At 42.0% G+C, this 18,807-nt stretch overlaps 2 protein-coding genes across 10 annotated transcripts in view; both read left to right on the top strand.

Moving 5' to 3' along the window:
- Positions 1 to 18,807, top strand: part of LOC123517638 — a 28,245-nt gene that overhangs the window by 3,940 nt on the left and 5,498 nt on the right. Inside the window, exons 1-4 of one of the 9 annotated variants that reach the window (XM_045277987.1) lie at positions 8,927 to 8,951; positions 10,171 to 10,260; positions 16,903 to 17,125; positions 18,088 to 18,307. In XM_045277987.1, coding sequence (XP_045133922.1) covers positions 16,999 to 17,125; positions 18,088 to 18,307 — 347 coding nt within the window. In that variant the 5' untranslated portion in view covers positions 8,927 to 8,951; positions 10,171 to 10,260; positions 16,903 to 16,998. Of the gene's footprint in view, positions 1 to 5,179; positions 5,523 to 7,514; positions 7,968 to 8,807; positions 8,952 to 9,139; positions 9,270 to 10,170; positions 10,261 to 13,695; positions 13,836 to 16,902; positions 17,126 to 18,087; positions 18,308 to 18,807 lie in introns of those variants that run through there. The other 8 variants (XM_045277981.1, XM_045277958.1, XM_045277997.1 and 5 more) reach the window with 8 other exon arrangements.
- LOC123517601 (ionotropic receptor 40a-like) overlaps positions 7,317 to 18,807 on the top strand; it is a 72,144-nt gene continuing 60,653 nt past the window's right edge. Inside the window, exon 1 of the mRNA XM_045277869.1 lies at positions 7,317 to 7,450. Within this exon, the coding sequence (XP_045133804.1) occupies positions 7,379 to 7,450 (72 nt within the window). The 5' untranslated portion in view covers positions 7,317 to 7,378. The remainder of the gene's footprint in view (positions 7,451 to 18,807) is intronic.

The raw sequence follows: 18,807 nt of genomic DNA, 5'->3' as shown, positions 1-18,807 counted from the left end.
AGATTTTTTTTTTTTTTTTTTTTACTGACGACAACGCACGAGCTGTCACAACATTTTCGTGCGTTACTGTCAAACATGTTCAAAAACCAGTCGTAAATCAGTATTTTAACTATTTTTGACTCGTTCGATGTCGAACGATGTCGTTAGCAACACGTCCGACATCGTATCTCCCTATAACGTCATCGTACGCCCGATGAAATGGCTTTGCTTGTCGTGACTCTCTTCCCGACAGTCGAATGGATCGCTCGATTGTCGTAATGCTTCTACGATGTCGTGTGACAACAAGGACATCTTACCACATCGTGCGATAACGCCGCGTTAACGTACGACTTGACTCACGATATATTACGACAGGCCAAACATCATTAAATCTGGGGTCACACTACAGCCTTTTTTTTACTACGGCGTCCCCGACCGTCGTAGGAGGGCTGTCACCTGCAGCAATGACGTAATTTTAACGGTGTTTGGCCTGTCGTAATATATCGTGAGTCAAGTTGTACGTTAACGCGGCGTTATCGCACGATGTGATAAGATGTCCTTGTTGTCACACGACATCGTAGAAGCATTACGACAATCGAGCGATCCATTCGACTGTCGGGAAGAGAGTCACGACAAGCAAAGCCAATTAATCGGGCCTTCGATGACCTATGATGACGTTATAGAGAGATACGATGTCGGACGTGCTGCTAACGACATCGTTCGACATCGAACGAGTCAAACATCGTTAAAATACCGAGTTACGACTGGTCTTTGAACATACGTTTGTACCTAGAATCGTCGTGACCAGTGTGATAGTTCATGCGTTGTCGCCAGTTAAAAAAAAAAAAAACCTAGCCCCATTTCACACCGTGCTCTCAAGATGGCTTACCCACCGGAGACGATGGGACAGAGGAAGGGCATGCGTGGGTATGATTTCCCACCGTCGTCGCAAGATCTCTTTGGGACATCCCTGGACACCGCAAGCTTATTGGACATGAGTATGGAGGAGCCGCCTCCGAGACCAGGAGTGAACATCCACCTTCAGACCCCCACGAAGGTGGATGTATACCCTGTGCCACAAGAAGGCCAGTAGGATCAGCTGGAGGAGTAGTTGCACCACCACCAGCACCAGCAGCAACACCAGGACGAGAGGACAGCTGTTTGCCTCAAGTTGCCAAGCCGAGTATTTTTGCAAGGAGCGCGGTGGTAGTGGCGGCGTTGGTGGTGGTGGTGGCGAAAGGCAAAATTTTGTTAACGTATTCGAAATAAATAAAGCCGCAAGTGGTGAAGATATGTATCACCAGAGAGAGAGAGAGAGAGAGAGAGAGAGAGAGAGAGAGAGCGCTTTATCGGTACTATTATCATGATCATCCAGTATGTAGACTCCATCTTCAAGATGTCCCTGGCGAGATGCGGCTCTGTGTTAGCGAGGATAGGGATGTACTTTAGGAGACTCATGGTGAGGTGTGTAGATGTCGATACTGTGGGGTGATGTGACATGGGAATGTAATGGTAATAGTAAAAGTGAGGTGAAGCGATGTAAGAGTGGGAACAGTGGAAGGAAATAGTTAGAAATAAAGAAGTTTTAAAGATAACAGTTTGTGGGCATTCCACGTTGTTATTTTTTATCATTTTATGATGGAGGTAGCGCTACCTGAACTAAGTTTGGGTCACCCAGCCATGAAAGTTCCATATATCCGTGCGTGTAATTCACCTCGGTCGCCTGCCGGTCACCCAGCCAGTCTTCCCCATTACGGAGCGAGCTCAGAGCTCATAGACCGATCTTCGGGTAGGACTGAGACCACAACACACTCCACACACTGGGAAAGCGAGGCCACAACCCCTCGAGTTACATCCCGTACCTATTTACTGCTAGGTGAACACACTCCACACATTAAGAGCCGCGCCCATTTGCCTCGCCGCCTCTGGGACTCGAACCCGGACCCTCTCGAGTGTGAGTCGAGCGTGCTAACCACTACACTACGCGGTGTGTGTGTGTGTGTGTGTGTGTGTGTGTGTGTGTGTGTGTGTGTGTGTTGTCATGAGGATGCTATCAATTATGATTGTTCGTATCTTGTCTGTGTTTAAAATGTGTATTTGTTAGTGGGTCATTGTATCTCATGTTTTTTTGTTTATCATTTTTTTTATTGGGGGGGGAGTTATTTCTATACAGGAAGGTAAGTCTTAAAAAGGTTAGTACAGGTAAGTATTGGTTCTTATGTGACATGGGAAAACGCTTTGGACCCCTTTATATATATATATATATATATATATATATATATATATATATATATATATATATATATATATATATATATATATATATATATATATATATATATATACCTCCAGGGGCTCATTCTGGGCCTACCCTTGCGTCGTCAAGCGAATACAGGGCGTCATTGCACTTTTGTCAAATGGGTCTATTTCGACATCATTCGACATAGTCCGACATCGTTAGCGTAGCATACGTTGTCGCAAGCCAAGAAAATTTGAAAATTCTGGTTGTTTCCATTTTTCTTTGGTACGTCATCGTTGTGGGTACATCATCGTACGTCTAGGATCCGATGTCGTACGTCCTTCGTTTTGCATGTCCTTGCACTGAAATGCTCCTAATCGTTACGACAGTCGTATGCAATCGTAGAAAACTGGCCTGTACGACCGTCGGGGGACGTTGTAGTAAAAGAAAAAAAAAAAGGCCGTAGTGTGACCCCAGCATAAAATGACGTCATTGCTGCCGGCGACAGCCCTCCTATACGACCGTCGGGGTTCGTCGTAGTCAAGAAAAGCTGTAGTGTGACCCCAGCATTAGCGGGAAGTGAATGTAAACAAACAGCTCCCCGCCAAGATGTCTTCCGTTAGTGACGATGCTGAAGCGTTAGTTGTTCTTATTTTGATGTACCGGAAGAGTTAACAGAAAAGAAAATGTCTGTGGATACGTCCCTGGCTAAGTAGAAGGAAAGAGAGGAGTGTTTACCACACACAATTACGATCAAATTAAATCCTGACAAGTCTTCAGTCCCTCCCTCCAACAACACCCTGCATTGAGGGAAACAGTCACCGGAGAGTGGCAGCTGTTTCGTCGAACAACGATTTAAGCAAACTTTTTTTCCCTGTATGATTCTTTTCTGAGTTTTTTTTTTTTTTCCTCACCAGCTCTAACATCATCTCTGTATCTGGAGACCACATTTTCAAAGCTTATTCCGTGACGGCACAACGTAAATAAAGTCGCAAGTCGACTGAACAAGACCTTGCGACTGGTTTCTTCAGTCGGTAGGACTTGCAATTTCAGTCGAAAATTGGCACGTGTGAACCGGCCTTTATCCGCCTTTGCACATAAAGGCGGGTTCACACGTGTCAATAATGCAAGTTGCTAAAAGTATCGACTGAGCCTTCTAGTCGAAACACGTTCACACATAGCAACTGGGAAGTATCGGCTGGTTGGCGGGAAGTGAGTGTAAACAAACCACTACTAAACAAGATTTCTTCCTCCGGTGACGATGACGATTGCGATCAAATTAAATCACAAGTATTCAATCCTCACCTTCAACAACGCCCTGCATAGAGGGAAACAGTTCCTGGAGAGTGGCAGTTATCTCATGGAACGTCGATTTACGTAATGTCTTTCTTTGCTGTAGCCTGTATAATTCATTTTCAGGGTCCCCGATGTGCTCTTTTTCCCTCACTGACTCCATCTTTTCTACATCGACGCCACATTTTCAAACCTTTCTCCGTGACGTCAAAACGTAAACAAAGTCGCAAATCGACAGAACAAGACCAACGTCTTGCGAGACTGGTTTTTCCAGTCACTAGGTACCGATATTCAGTCGGAAACTCTACCGACTTGGACTTTCAGTCGCATATTGACACGTGTGAACCCGCTTTAACTCCACCAACCTTATGCAGTCAGGCTTTCACATTGGAAGATGATCCTTCCTTATATTTTCCAATACTTTCTCCACTGCACCTGAGGCGCCATCCACCGGAATCACCGTCACATCTTTTTTTCTGCACACGTTAAAACTTTTTTACCTCTCGATGGGGTCACTAGAGTTCCTTAGATGCGCGTCGCTGATGCTTCTAGAGCTGAGGACAAAGGATTCGCGAGAAGTTCGGCACATAATTAACAAGTTCACCAAGCTGGGATACCCGAAGGGCCTCCTGGTAGAACTGAAGAGCAAGGGGCGCAGGATCATAGAAAGGTGTGACAGAGAGGAGGAGGAGCAAAAAATTTCGCTGAAGGAATGAAGGTAAGGAAGAGTTTAATGAGGGAAGGAAATTAGGAATGTGAACTCACTCAATGGGTGGAATTGGTGGGCGTGGTTAGGTTAGGTGACGTGATAAGACTGAGGAGACGGTGATTAGGTTGGGCAGGTGTAGTTTGGGTGAATAGAAGATCAGAAAGTAGGTGAGGTAATTAGGCGGGTCAGTTGAGGAGTGGTATTTTTTTTTTTTTTTTTTTTTATATACACAAGTGTGACTGTAGTAACAATTTTGTCCTCTAGCTTGTTCACTGCGCCGTGGCAATTAGCTGTTTTTACTCTATCATTCATAGTACTGGCATTATGTGTAAATACTAATTAATGATGTAAATGCTTTTTTGTGTACTACTGTACTTTTTCATTTACTTTTACAATGATGTAAATTTCATAACGCTGTTAACACGCAAGGTTAGCACCACAGTCTAGCTGTATGTCTAGCTATACATATAGCTAGACCGTGGTTAGCACGCTCCAATGATTCTATACTATACTTATATACTATAATAAGTCTTGTATATTCCTTGGCACGCTCACAACTCGCCCGGCGTGGGACCGATGTCGTTTTGTGTGTGTGTGTGTGTGTGTGTGTGTCCTCACATCTCCATAGTCAACACCACTGCACAAAGCTTTATATGAAAGGATCCATGGGGCTTGTATCCCAATCAGAGCAAGTATGGTAATCAATTACCACTATTAGTGTATATAGCACATCATTACTAGTCTTATAAATGCATTTATTGGATGACGTAAATTAAATAGTTGCCACTGCCGCCAAGATGGCAGGCCCTCTCATTTCTAGAATGTAGAATCTCCCCTTCCTGCCATCATTCTGCACAACGAAACCCCTGTCAATCTCTATGGAATGGTTAATTTATACATGACCTTTGTACCACCTGTGTGAATCTCTCCACAGTCATCGATAAGGAAAACGTCCCGAAAGTTGGACGTAGCTCAGCCTCTCAGTCTGTCACTCACCTCCGCCGGCCACGTGGCACGTGGACGGTGGAACACACGACCCTCTCTGCATCACCGTCTGGCGTAACGGCGTCTGCATCCATCATCTCATCCATACTGTCCTTGGTGCCAAACCGTGCCTGAGACTGTTGAACATTTGCTCCTGCAGTACCCTCGCTTTGCACATAAATCCTTACTCTGGGAGTAAATAGTGTTGACCTGTGCACTCTAGTGGACCACTGGCCACCAGGCGCCGCGGTGGCAGGCGTCCGTCCACCCCTCAAGACAATGGGCCGTCATCCGCCGCACCTGTGCCTTCCCCAAGAGGTGAGAACAGGTACCACGCCAGTGATGATCCAGACACTTAGCAGGGCACACATGGTCACATTGATCGTCACGGCCCTTTGACAACAAACAACAGGCTCACCTCGGGCACGTCTAAACACTATCGGAACACTATCGGAACAGAAATACTATCGGAACACTACTATCGGACCACAAAAAGTGACCAAATATGGATAAATATACAAGAAATCAAGTTAGTAATGGGATGTAAACGTTGCTAAGAACATGAACAATTAATAATTAATAATTACATTGACTTTGTTGGGAACCATAGTGATTTGGTGGTAGGTGTACCATAGGAAAGGTGTATTGCATTATTTTTTTTGGTGCTGCTCTTTCTGCCCTGGGTCGTCTACGCTGGCCAGGTTTTTTGGCAATACCACCCACATTTGGAACTTTGAATTCACCGTCAGTGGAGGTTACCATTTTAGGAATTTGCTGTTTCTTGTAAGTGCAAAATGCTGAGAAAAGTTTTTTTTTGTCATCTTCACTTTTGTTTTTCCAGTGGGCATGCCCAACATAGAATTTCTTATGTAGGGAAGGGTGGAGGACATAATTTCCCATGCCAAAGAGAGCCCGTCGTAGGTCCAGCATTCGAATATTAGCCACACTGTAAAGTGTCTTTATTAACCCCTAAAGGGCCGGCCTGGGTGGTCATCTACAACATCCACAGGACCGGCACCTCAGCACCAAACACCGAAAATAGCCTATATTCACACACTTGATTCTGCTGAACTACAATGCAATAACAAATTACTTTGTCGTCATAGTCATCATCAACTCTTCTTCATTTTAATTATTGCATGAAAACGTTTCTATGTGCTGTGGTTTTGGAGAAATATTGAGTTGAAGAGGAGAGACTTTTGGAGTTAGCGAGGCTCTTGCCCGCTCTGCGTTCGTTTCGCTTGTGTGGCCTTGACTAGTGCGTAATGAAAACGGATGCCCCCCATGCTCTAATTCTTATATATAGTCAATACTCTAAGCTTTCTCTATGTAATCATCAACAGCGACTGTCCTCACAGTAGATGTAAAAGGACGTGCAGGTTCTTCTGAAGCTGCTTCAGGTGTTGATTGAGCAAAATCAGAATCATTTGTACTTGTATCTGTATCTTCACTACCTTCATTCTCTATGCTCACGTCACTTAGTTCAAGTTCCTCGGGATCACTTGATAAGTACGAGGAGACAGTTCTATTGAGTTCCCGTAGTATTCTGCTGTCGCTAAGAAGTGAAGCACGTGGTCGAGCTTGGGCGGGAATATGTCTAGGCGTTGAGGTGCTGGGCTCGGCAGGGTCTGGCATGAAATCGGACGCGTCAGAATCCGTGTCAGTACGCCTGTCCATCGTGAGAGCGGGCAAGATTCTGAAGCAGTAGCCTAAACATATCTCTGGCAGTGTTGGCAATGAATGGTCATCGAAAATTATCGAAAAGTAAGTAAATTTAGCGCGAAAAAAGCAAAGCGGCTATAACCGCCCCCGGCCCTTCCGTGGAAAAGCGGCTATAGCCGCCTCCGGCCCTTTAGGGGTTAAATCAGGTAATTTTTGAGACTTCCAATTTATGGCCTTTTTGATCACACTCACCCTTGGCATATAGAGGCAAAAAAGTCAATGTAATTATTAATTCTTAATTGTTCATGTTCTTAGCAACGTTTACATCCCATTACTAACTTGATTTCTTGTATATTTATCCATAATTGGTCACTTTTTGTGTTCCGATAGTAGTGTTCCGATAGTATTTCTGTTCCGATAGTGTTCCGATAGTGTTTAGACGTGCCGGCTCACCTCAGTTCATCACGAGCAGACATTGGTGGTGTTAGGGCCGCGAAGATCTATGGGTCCTCATGAGCCCTGGGTTAGGCCTGTGTAGGTATCACAGGCGTGGCAGCTGGCCGGTCTTCCTCATGAAGGCACAGGTAAGGCGAAGGACTGCAGGTTTCCGGGAGGGGTGGACGCCTGAGGCCGCCTGGAGGGTGGGCAGGTGGAGTGTTCTGATAGCCAGGGCGGAGAGCCCTGTGTAGTGGAGTGTGGTGGGTGTGGAAGCGTGGGCAGTGGAGCAGGAAATGTTCGATGGTCTCAGGGGTAGTCCTACACCAAGGGCAGAAAGGATCAGGAGGCAAGCATAGACGGTGCAAGTGAGCACTGAGTGATGTGACCCAGGCGGAGGCGGGCGATGGCCACCAGACATCTATGGCTTCCAAGACTATGTCCTACCTTCAAGACTCAAACGTGCCTGGGTCTTCCGGCAGAACACTAAACAGCTCACCAAAATGTAACCAGGTAACCTGTCTGCCACCAGTACCTTATGGGCATTAGTATGTGACACTACAGCCAGCAAGGCCTCAAATCCACAACGAGCACATGATTCAGAGAGCCACAACAGCCTGCACACCCGTCTACTCACCAACACGAGCAACCTAAGCCTGGTCAGAGGTGAGCAGTGTATCCGTGTGATGGGCAGGGCATTCTGTACTTACAAACAATTATTTATTTATGTTTTTGGGTAAATCTATAGAACAGCAACTCCTTACATATTCTTTTCTATTACCCCCCTTCCCCTCAACAAGCTTGGGGTCACGTGGGGAATCGGGGGTTTTGGGGGGGAAGCCAAAAGAGGTGATATATGGCGATCCAAAAAAGTGTAAGGAAAAAAAACTAACCTAACCTAACCGAGGGGCTGTGCCTCCCGGACCCCCCCTACAACACTAACGTAACCTAACCTAGCCGGGGGGCTGCGCCCCACCCGGACGCCCCCCCCTGCAACACTAACCTAACCCTAACATAAACCTAACCTAACCTAGCTGGGGGGACTGCGCCCCCCTGGACCCCCCCTGCAACACTAACCTAACCCTAACATAAACCTAACTTACCGTATCCTTGCTTTGGGGCAGCTTCCCTCCCCCCACAGCGGTTCTCTTATAGCTTCACACAATATGCCGTACCTCTACCAATACCTTAACGAAAGGATGAAGGTCCTGGCTGGTCCTCTTCTCGATTGTACACTGACTTGCATTGCAGGAGCGATGATTTCCCAGTAATCAAATTCGCAACCTTTACAACTAATGTCACTGGTGGCCATGGCTCAACTGCGCACACAGATCTCTGCACCTGTCTGCCCAGCTGTGCCCCGCCTACGAATACATAAAGCAAATTCCCATTGGTGCAGCTTGTGGTGTTAAGAGGTGGTGGCATGTCATTGGACAAAAGAACTATAGACACAATAAGAATCCTATTCAGCAGTTACCCACAAACCCAGGATGTGAACAACAGACAGTCACTTCCTGTTACCCACAAACCCCAGATATATACAATAGACAATAGCAATGTTTACTATTTGGACTTTGACTCCGAGTGACGTCTCTAATTTCGGTGAGGCAATGTGACATAACCGTGTGTGACCCCAAACAAGACCACAAGGTACGTGTTCTCCATTAACTACTCATCATTTTGTGTTATTATTGCACGGATTAGAGAGGAGGTCCTGTTTTAAAGATTTTTTTTTTATATACCATGTGGGCTTTTCACGGGAATTTATGGGCTAAAGGGGATACTTTTTAGGGTACATCCTATCTCAAAGCCCACCCGCTAGGAAACCGTTGCCCTGAGTGAGGAAGCCCAACCTCCACTCAGATCGTGGACAGGATTCGAACCCGTGCGCTTGGAGACCCCTCGGATCCCAAAGCACGCATGGTTTCACTGTACCACGGCGGCTAACAAGATTTACGTGTTTTTGAGGTAATATTGATGAAACAAAAATATTTAAGATTCTGACACATTGTGTCTAGAAGCTCATAACAAGTATGTCATGAACAGAAGGTATTGTTGCAGATCTTTGCTCGGGTCACTGAAATTCTTGGCACTGTCCCCAAGAAACCGTCCCGCGTGCTTGCCTCAATTCCCGGCTCCCACTTCGCAGCTCTACCACCCAGCTGATTTGACGTCATACCTATATATGAAGCCACACTGTTGGTCAGCAAGAGAGAGAGAGAGAGAGAGAATATGAAAATGAATAAGGAGAGAGAGAGAATATGATAACGAATAAGGAGAGAATATGAAAATAAGGAAGGAGAGAGAGAGAGAGAGAGAGAGAGAGATGGTAACGAATAAGGCAGTGTTTCTCAATCTTTTTACCCTTGCATAACCCTTCAAATACATCACATCTCAAGGAACCCCTATGCAAAAACAAAATTATATACCATATATTTCTGGATGGAGGAGCTGCGAAGGGGGAACTGGGAATCGAGGCAAGCGCGCGGGACGGTTTCTCGGGGACAGTGCCAAATTCTTTACTCACCTCATCAGTAGTTTTCATGCTGAGTATTTTGAATCCCATTTATGCATGTTGCTAAGTAATGCAACGTTGCAAGTGATTTTTTTTTTTTTTTTTTTTATAATTTTGTTTTAGGGAAGGGAGGAAAGCTGGACAGTTGGGTTTTATTGCTATTTCAGTCAATATAGTACATGACAAAGACCCTTCACAGGCTGTACATTTCACTGTTTGCAGCATTTCTAGCCCCATTTTAACCTTTCAAAGTTTAATAATAAGATTGTTTTATGGAGGAGGTGTCCAGGAAGGGTGAAGCCCTGCCAGTTAGGTTACACAGTGTTAGATTGAGTTATAGAGGCGTCTTTACAGTTCTTATAAGCTCTGCCCACTGGAGAACTGAAGAACAGACTGGTGGAGTTGCCTGGCGTGCTGCCCAAGGAAAAGTGTCTCACAGTTCAGGTAAATTTACAGTCTCACCATACTCTCACTTCAGGATGAAACAACTTTTTCTAGTTAAATAAAAAAAAAAAGATTACTACAAAACGGACCAAAATGTACTATAGTAGAAAATGAATTTATCATAAAGTACCACAAAAGTCACAATCCAAAAGTTTAACTTATTGCATGCTGTGGAAAGTATTCATTGGCTATGGTAACTTATTGAAACTTATTTTATTCAACCCAAGCTAACCTAACCCTAACTTTTAACTTAACTTAACCTAACCTAATGTAACCTACTTGAGGTGACACGCACTGCTGATACATCTCCCTCAGAACAAATCAACTATATCTTTAAAAATTGTCAACTTTTTAAACAATATATGATGGGTATGTATGGATTCAAATTACTCAAAATGAGAAGCTGTATATGAGGAGAAGGGTATGGTGAAAGACTGAAAATACCACATGTCCCTCACAGTGACAGCAGCAGCCTAAGCCATTCGCTCTTGAAGTTTGATATTTAGATGTGAATAGTTAGTTTTTCAGGCCTTGTGATATTGTCAGTTGATTAAAAGTAATCATATAGGGCAAATTATTATTATTGTTATTTATTATTATTATTATTTATTATTATTATTATTAAACATTGTTTAGATTGAAGGATACAGGTAGACATATTGAGTAGTTATTCTTGTTTAATGGTTGTTACATTAAGAAAAAGAAAAGCAGGCATATTAATATGTCATAGCCTGGTTACGACATTATGGATCAAAATGATGTCTGGTGTTGGCCAAATTTGACCAGTAAAACTTGCCGAATGATACTTTCTGTGCATGTGATAAAATGAAATATCAAAGTATCTCTTTGCTGATATTTTATAGACTTTTCCTGTGTTTTGAGTGCATTTCATCTCTTGGGTGTCTCTTATATAATCCTATTCTGTAAAGACAAACTGTAAGTATTTATAACAGAATGTTTTATTATTAGCGATTTTGGAGTAAGGGGGAATTATGATGTATGGAGCATGTCTAGCAGCTGTCCAGGGTCACAAGCGAGGGGTCCCTTGCCCTGCTCCTCAGATTCTGCCTTGTTAAGGTAACACTCAATGTCGTTTGTTGCTTCTTGAGACCTGTCCTACGTCATGGATGTGAACATGATAGAGATGGGTAGGAAGGACCTTGACTTAGCTCTAAGGGCCTTTAAAGAAGGGGAAGCTGGTGGAACTGACGGGACTGTAGACAAGTTCATGAGATATGGAGGAGAAAAACTGAGTAATGAAAATAGAAGAAAGATAGTGAAAGCTTGATTAGGGAAGGTAAACAAGACAGGTTGATGACTGAAATACATTTATTTAGCCAGCTTGTTGCTGCTAAGTTACTCAGAAACTCTAAAAGAAGAGTTCGTAGGCAAATTTGTGTATGAGTTGTTAGGTGGAAATAGAATTATTTAATTTAGAGACTGCCATGAGTAGGACTTATATTGCTGCATTGATTTGTAAATTTGAATTGCATTTGACTGAAATACATTTATTTAGCCAGCTTGTTGCTGCTAAGTTACTCAGAAACTCTAAAAGAAGAGTTCGTAGGCAAATTTGTGTATGAGTTGTTAGGTGGAAATAGAATTATTTAATTTAGAGACTGCCATGAGTAGGACTTATATTGCTGCATTGATTTGTAAATTTGAATTGCATTTGAATTGATTTAGCCTCACCCACCCATGATTTGACAGTGGCGGGCTTAGTGTTCCTGTATTCAAGAGATGGATGCCTTGTGGGACTCTACTCTGATGCAGTTGAGTGCTAAGCTCTCTTAACCTAACCTCAACATTTGTTTGTGTGAGCCACTGCTGCTACAGATGTCATGTCATGATGATGTGTGTTTTAAGGGTGGGTGTAGAGCACTGCACGGCTCCTAATTAATTCCTCCTGGTGCTGTCACTAGGGGGATTTGTTGTCCGTGCTACACACCTCAGAAAGGTCAAAGCATTCAGTAGTGTCACAAGTACAGATTGGTACAGGTATTCCCCAATATACTAATTGCTTCCTGGGTATCCAGTCGTAAAGCAAACAACTGTATAGCAGACTTAAGAATGAATAGAAAAATTAATAGGCACATGATAGACAGGTGGCCCACAAAGGGTACTTGAGCTTTCCATCACCAGAATTTCTTGGTATTTTTATTTCTGTCAGGAATTATGCCAAATTTTTCCTCTAACTTTACTAAAACTCAATAATAGTAAATGTCAAAATCTTTGTAATATCTTAATTTCTGGTACTTGGCCAAAAATATCAAAACTTTTTCATCTTTGTCTTCTTTATTTTGATCTGCCATCTAATTTACCTTTTTACAATGTATCACAAACACCATACAACTTCAAGACACCCAACATTCCTTTCCTATCAGTTCTGCACTGTCTTCTCTGATTCCATAAAAGGCCAGAATACTTCTTTACTGTTTGCTGAATATCTTTTTGTAAATCTCTTTACAGCAAATATCTGATCTACACAGCCCATCCTTTTCCTGAAGTCTTCTTGTAGGGTACTATGCTAGTCTGAAGACATGCATTTAAAAATCTTTGTGACACTGACCACACTTCCCCACTACATCAACATCCACTAGACATGTTGCTTTTTTTCCACCCTTATCTCCCTTACTACTGCCTGCACCTCATTGCCTGACCTATTCACATTACCTTGCTTTTCTCACTGCCATATAACACTCCAAAATCTCTTTCATATTTTCATGCTAAACTTGGAGATCTCATTATGAAGATTAAGTTTGCTTATTAGGGTTTATTAAAAGTAAAAAAATTGTGCCAAGTTCAAAAATTTAAAAGACGTTTTTTAGAGAATGTACGTAATGAAAATTGTGGATTAATCCCTTCTGTACCATGATGCATTTTCATATTTATTCTGCTTACTATATGGTGATTTTATACAGCTTCAGAAACTTGTGTTGGGATTAGAATACTGAAGACTCGGGGGATTAATCTTCTGATCTTCATAGACCTTTCCTAATGCAAGTAAAATTGTCTATCTAATCATACTGAAAACTCAAGGTAAAAGTGAGTTGCAGTACTGGAGTGGTTAGATTAATATAAATGAAGGGGAGACTTACTTTAGCTTCAGTGTATATTTACCTCATCTACGGAGAGTCTTCAGAGTATTTTTGACTTTGTATAGTTTTTTGGACCGTTTGCCACTTTGCAGAGTTTTTGGTTAGTGGTTATTTATATATATTTATTAGCCGTTTCCTTTAATTTGTATTATTGTTTATTTTCTAAAATACCTAAAATTGTCATGGGAGGTTTGATTGAGGTTTCATATTCAACTTGAGTCTGCTTGAAGTAACCTTTTTCTAGTATTCTATAAGATAAAAAAAACAATAAATTTCATAATTTATAATTTATTATGCAGTACGGACAGTCTGACACCATATATTGGTACATTTACAGGACAAGAAAGGAAAATCATGACAAAAGACCATGGCAACATGTACTGACAGAATGAGACAGAAGTCTCTCCTCACTTGCTGGAAGGTGATCTTGATCAAGCTTGATCTTGATGCTTCAAGTGGCTCAGGATTTCTTCCTAGGTTGGCATTGGTATTGGCAGCTCCTATAGCAGGCGGGGGGCAGGGAAGCAAAATATAGACCAGACACTAGACACCATCTTTCATACTACTAATCCCTGCACCTAGCATGCCATGTTCTATATAGGAACTCCCTCATGGCTTCAATCATCCCTTCACTCGTCTCTCCACATAGTCCCACCGACAACACTATCCATTCCATTCCGGTCTTCCAACTCTTACTCCCCAATTTCCTCAGCATGTTTGGGGGGGTTCCAGTCACACAGCTTTGCTTGATAGGGTGGAATCGAAAGCTCTTCGTCTCATCAACTCCCCTCCTCTGACTAACTGTCTTCAGTCTCTTTCTCACCGCCGAAATGTTGCATCCCTTTCTATATTTTATCACTATTTTCATGGTAACTGTTCTACTGATCTTGCTAACTGCATGCCTCCCCTCCTCCTGCGGCCACGCTGCACACGGCTTTCTTCTTCCTCTCATCCCTATTCTGTCCAGCTCTCTAATGCAAGAGTTAACCAGTATGCTCAATCATTCATCCCTTTCACTGGTAAACTCTGGAACTCCCTCCCTGCATCTGTATTTCCAAATTCCTACAACTTGTCTTCTTTTAAGAGGGAGGTATCGAGGCATTTGCTCCCCTAATTCTGGCTGACGGTTTTGGCACTTTCTGTACTCTTTGGAGAGCCAGCGCTCAAGTGGGCTTTTTTCTAACTTTCTTTTTTTTTGCCCTTGGCTGGCCCTCATCCTCATTCCTGTTTCTGGCATACTTCACACACTCTATCACATACTCCATCATCTTGTCCTCTCCCATGTCACACAGCTGGCACACCTTGCTGTAGGACTCGTACCACATAGCTCAGGTGTGGGCAAACTACGACCCACAGGCCGCATGCAGATGGCCAAAGGAATTCATGCGGCCCAACAAATGTTAAGAAATTTGAAAGGGCAAGTTTAATTAATTAGCGCCAAGTAGTATTGTGAGCATTTTATTTTCTTCTCGCAAGTGTGCACGTGTGAGTGGCTTTTTCTTTAGAAGCCTTTAATTTTGTATTTTAAATATTAATGATTTGGGTTAATATAGTATGCCAGCCTATAAGATTATTTTTTTAATGTGGCCCTAGCACTGAAAAGTTTGCCCACCCCTGATCTAGCTCCTTGCTTTCATATCCATACACTGGACTAGCTTGGAAGTGAAGCTCGCCAACCAGGCTGCCATCATACCACTTTTCATACATTGGGGACTTTTTCTCTCTATACCACTTACTCTTGTTTCATCTTACTCCTCCATTCACTTCATCCTTTTGTCTATCTTGCTCTTCCACTTCCTTGCATTGCATTACAGGTCCTCCATTTCTAACAATCATGCTTCAAGTTGTCACTCAACTGGAAATGCCTGACAGGTTTCCAGACCACTTCACTACCATCCTGACACACTTCCCGTAACAGCTGTTCCTAACATTCCACAGAAATGCCTTTGAACTAACCTAGCCTTGAATCTCTGTTGCCTTTACATGCCCCCCCCCCTTTCTCTCTCTCTCTCTCTCCCCTCAACTTTCATTGCTGCATATCCTGGTGCATTAAGTGCCATTCTATTCTATTTTGTCTTAATAACTCCAAGTTCATTTTCATTCCATGCAATCACATCCATACAATACATGATACATGGAATGGCCACGCTCTTCCAAACTTCTCGCAGCATGTCTTACTTGCTCACTCTCATCCTTGCTACACTTAGTCAGCCTACCCATGGTCCACCAACCTCATCTTTCACTTTCACACAGCCATTCAGACTCTTTCATATCCAGAGATACTTGTATTCAGACTCATTTATATCTAGAGATATTTGTATTCATCAGTCTGCTGCACCTCATTCTCTCCCAGTGTCCACATCAAGCTTTTCTCATCATCTTGCCTATTCACAACCATTACCTTGCTTTTTCTCACTTTATATCTCACTCCAAAGTCTCTTCCATACCCATCTATAACATCTAACAGACTGTGGAGCTCATCTGCTGATTCACTCATAACTACCACATCATCTGTATAGAGGAGCATACATATCATTCCCCATCATTACTCCTGCATTCATTCTTTGCATTCTGGCAGCCAATATTATTTTTTCATTCTGGCAGCCAGTTTCTTTGTACATAAACTAAAGAGAACTGGTGACAAAGTATAACTTTGCCTAACTCCTGTTTCACTCTTACCCATTCTGTTTTTATACCCTCTAGTCTGTGTCCATATACTTTGCACTATGCTATCTTTGCACTCAGTCCAATCTTTTCTGCGAGACTCTGCCTAACATAAGTATAATTTACTACCATCCTTCTTTTTCCTCAGTCAATTCATTCACCACAAACATGTCTTCAGCACTCCTGTCCACACAGAACTCATTTTGTTCTTCACCCAACAATCCAATTCATTCAATGAATTTAAGCAATCTCTCATTCAACACTAGTACTAGTACTAAACACTTTACCCATTGTATTCAATAATGGAATTGGCCCATACTTCAACTCATTCTTACTTTTTTATCCTCTCTTATGCAGCAAAGTTGCCCTACATTCATTCCATACTCTTAGCACACTCTCTTCCTTCCATACCTGGTTAAAAACTCAGTCATCTTATCAACCACAACTTCTCCATTTTTATACATCTCTTATGGTATTTCATCTGACCCTGCTGCCTTCCCATTCTTTTTACCTTTTCACACATTTTTCCATTTCCTCCTTTCTGATTCTTCCATTCAGTCAATTCACATCCTTCTTTTCCAATGTCACATACCCATCTCTTGCATCAAGCACCTCATGTAAATCTTCCCAATCTCCAGTAAGGAAACTTTTTTTTTCTTAGTATCCCTTGAGAAATAAATTATCATCAAACAAAGGGAAGAAAAAAATAAATAAATAATCCTCATACTAGATCCAGCATCTGTGAATGTGTCTATAAGTTACACTTCTACTTCCTAATAGCCCATTCACTGCACTATTCAATTTGACTATGACAAGTGTATATTTGGGATATTTGGGCCAAGGTTCAAAGGAGTTTAATTTCATTTATTACAACTTACAGTTGGTGCCACAACTGAGAAGAGAACCAAACCAGTGTGCCCTGCCAGCAATCCCCATTCTGCTGCAGAAATTGGCTTATGTTGCAATGGGAAATTAAATGCCATCTTATGCCTCATTTCACATACAAGTTGAAAACCTGCAGAAACAGAGAGGACTACAGTGTAAGCTTCCTGGAGGGATGGGATACACCTGCTGGGAAGGAGAAAGGATCATGTGTAGGAGTGGTACGTTTTAGTTCTAGTAGAGTTTTATTGATACTTTGACTTGAGTGAATACTGGTTTTTATAATTCAACTGGTTTTCATAATGCAACTTTTTCATCAGTTTGTTCATAAGAATGTATCTTAAAAGCATATATATATATATATATATATATATATATATATATATATATATATATATATATATATATATATATATATATATATATATATATATATATATATATATATATATATATTCTAATTATTATTGTCATAGGACAAATGGAATGCCTAATCTGTGAGACTGATCCCTGGAGATAGTAGGCAGGATAGTATATCCTTCCATTGGGGCCATAAGGACTAAGATATTGGTGTGAATAGGAATATAAGGGGTCACACACTCTTCTGGAGACACGTGTCCTTGATGTATAGATTATTAATATTATTTATCTTTATGATCACATTACTGTAATTATTTTTATTATTATTTATCAAAAGGTTTTATGTATTCTCAATTTTCCTGGCTCCTTTGCGAAGTGCATAGTTCTCACAGCCTATCTTGGACTTTGAATTTTTTTCAGTGTTAATGAACTCCATACACAAATCTTCACAGTAATGGGTCTGTTCAATGCCAAACCTGTGCAAGCTTTCAGGATAAAAAGTTCTTGTTTTGGGATGTTATGTGGTTCATGAAATATGGACGTCAACCTTTTGTTTGCCAGTGAGTCTTGTGCATCCCATGTCCAGGATGGTGATCCCGTTACTGAAAGAATCCTCAGTGTAATGTGGCAGTGATGACCAGGAGTACCATGTATATAGGATGGAGACTCAATTTCTGTGGTCTCCACTGTAACTCGATGAAAAATATTATTCTGAATGGACAATATGACTGTAGGAACTTGTTTCATGTCTCGAAGGTGAACGTGATGATGTAGGAACTTGTTTCATGTCTCGAAGGTGAACGTGATTTCATCTTTGCCACAGCACGCGTTTGGTGCACGCCCCTCTTCTTTGCTGGCGGCATACTTTCAAGAGATCTCTTCCACACTTTCTCCTCTGAAATCCATCCCCTGGTGATCCTGCACAGTTGCAATGATGGTGGCAGATCACTGATCTTAGGACTAATCCTTTGCACCGAATTACTCCAAAGAACAGATATTTCAAGACGTCTATTCCCTCAGCAGAATGTTTTCATTAATTCCAGGTGAGCCTTTCTATAAGAGTTTTGGCTTAGATGACAGCTGAGCTGAGATATCACAAATGTGTTGACCTTATGATACGGCGCTCTTGAATACGCTGAAGGAACAAATTTCATCCGCTTGCAAAATTGCAAAAGAATTAAGGTTTGTTTAATATACTTGACCTTCAATTTAAAGTATCCAATTTAAGATTTATGACTTGTCAGAGCACAGAATCTCAACGAACAAATACACTCAGCAATGGACTTAGTTCAATGTGACACTGGCTTTAGAAATGTAAAAAAACTAAAGTAACAAACACACAAAATCACAATGTAGATGTTCTATAATGCATGTCATACACACACACACACAAAGAATTGGGTAGAGGCTGGCTAATGTGTTAACAGGGTGCAATCACCACGTTAACACAGGTCCCACCACCCGCACACCTCAGTGTGCACTTTATTGTCTCAAGGACATACTAGAGATGTACCAATGTATTGACATTGGCTGTATCGGCTTA

Source organism: Portunus trituberculatus, chromosome 6 (assembly GCF_017591435.1).
Source record: "Portunus trituberculatus isolate SZX2019 chromosome 6, ASM1759143v1, whole genome shotgun sequence".
NCBI classification, from domain to species: domain Eukaryota; kingdom Metazoa; phylum Arthropoda; class Malacostraca; order Decapoda; family Portunidae; genus Portunus; species Portunus trituberculatus.
The sequence above is the reverse complement of the archived record's forward strand: the minus strand, read 5'-3'. Positions and strand labels throughout refer to the sequence as shown.